Genomic DNA, 1,199 nt, shown 5'->3' with positions numbered 1-1,199 from the left:
ATTTTTTTTGAAAATGATATCAAAAAGATTTTTTACATCCGAATATATCAAATATATTTACATTTGATTAATTTAATTCTAACCTTTTTTAGCTAAAAATTTCTAACATCTAAACATATTTGTCTTTATCATTTCCATTATTTATACTGGAAAAATTATTTTCATAAAAAAAGGAAAAAAGAGAAAAAAAACTTACTTTTTTGCTATTCTGATTGCTAGTTTTACTTTGTAATGATAAACTGCTTGCTATTGATGAATAACTTTTATTTTTCTATAACAATAAAAATTTTATAAAAATTATCATATCATTTGAATATTGATAAAGATTTCCTTCAACATATTTTAATTATATCTGAAATATAAAGCATAACCTTTTGATCATCAAATATATCTGATGATTTAAATGAGTTCATTTTTTGTGGTATCTTTTGTAATGCAATCACTGATTGCGGTTTTTTCAACGAACTATGCGAGGAACTTTGACTGGAACTATTTGGTAGATAATTTGAATCGAATGACATTGACATTTGTCGTCTGAAGTAATAAAAATTAAGTTTAAATTAAATAGATCATTTCCAAATGCATTTTTTATCATTTCAAAACACTTTGAATTGAATATTTACAATCTTAAGCTTACCTTTTAAATAATTTCAGTTATTTTAGTTTTGTTTACTTCTCCATCTACCAATAAAACTTTTATTATCTTTTCACATATGCAAAAATAGTTAACAGTTAATTCTTTTTTCCGATCCATTTTTTTTTTTTTTAGAAGTTAAAAATTGAATTGTAAATTTAAAATAAGTAAGAAATGACCAATTTACCTTAATGAGGTATCATCTGATCTTCGACTTCCCAACAAATTCTGCAAAAAAAAAAAAAAAAAAAAGAAAAAAACTGTTCCTAAGAAACAGCTCGAAGTAATTCAAATATATTTTAGCAACTAAACAAGATATTTTATCTTATAATTAATTCTCACAGCAGGTGTTGAGAGAATTAATATCCCAACAAATACAAATACTATTTTCCCAACAAATACAAATACTATTATTTCAACAACTACTTTTATAATATTTAATAAGAAATGAAAAACTTAAAATCATTATAATTTTATATTAAGCGATAAAACATAATTTGTTTAAGAAATTTTGTTGAAATTTTAACAAATCTTAACCTATATATGTGAGAATGCCTTTTTTTTT

At 22.1% G+C, this 1,199-nt stretch overlaps 1 protein-coding gene across 1 annotated transcript in view; it reads right to left on the bottom strand.

Moving 5' to 3' along the window:
- Positions 1-527, bottom strand: part of LOAG_14318 (hypothetical protein) — a gene marked incomplete at both ends in the record, with an annotated part of 1,788 nt that extends 1,261 nt beyond the window's left edge. The window contains 2 exons of the mRNA XM_020448792.1: positions 197-271; positions 372-527. Coding sequence (XP_020301090.1) covers positions 197-271; positions 372-527 — 231 coding nt within the window. The remainder of the gene's footprint in view (positions 1-196; positions 272-371) is intronic.
- Positions 528-1,199: the final 672 nt, after the last annotated feature.

The sequence above is a fragment of the Loa loa genome (genome assembly GCF_000183805.2).
Source record: "Loa loa unplaced genomic scaffold supercont3.122, whole genome shotgun sequence".
NCBI lineage: Eukaryota > Metazoa > Nematoda > Chromadorea > Rhabditida > Onchocercidae > Loa > Loa loa.
The sequence above is the reverse complement of the archived record's forward strand: the minus strand, read 5'-3'. Positions and strand labels throughout refer to the sequence as shown.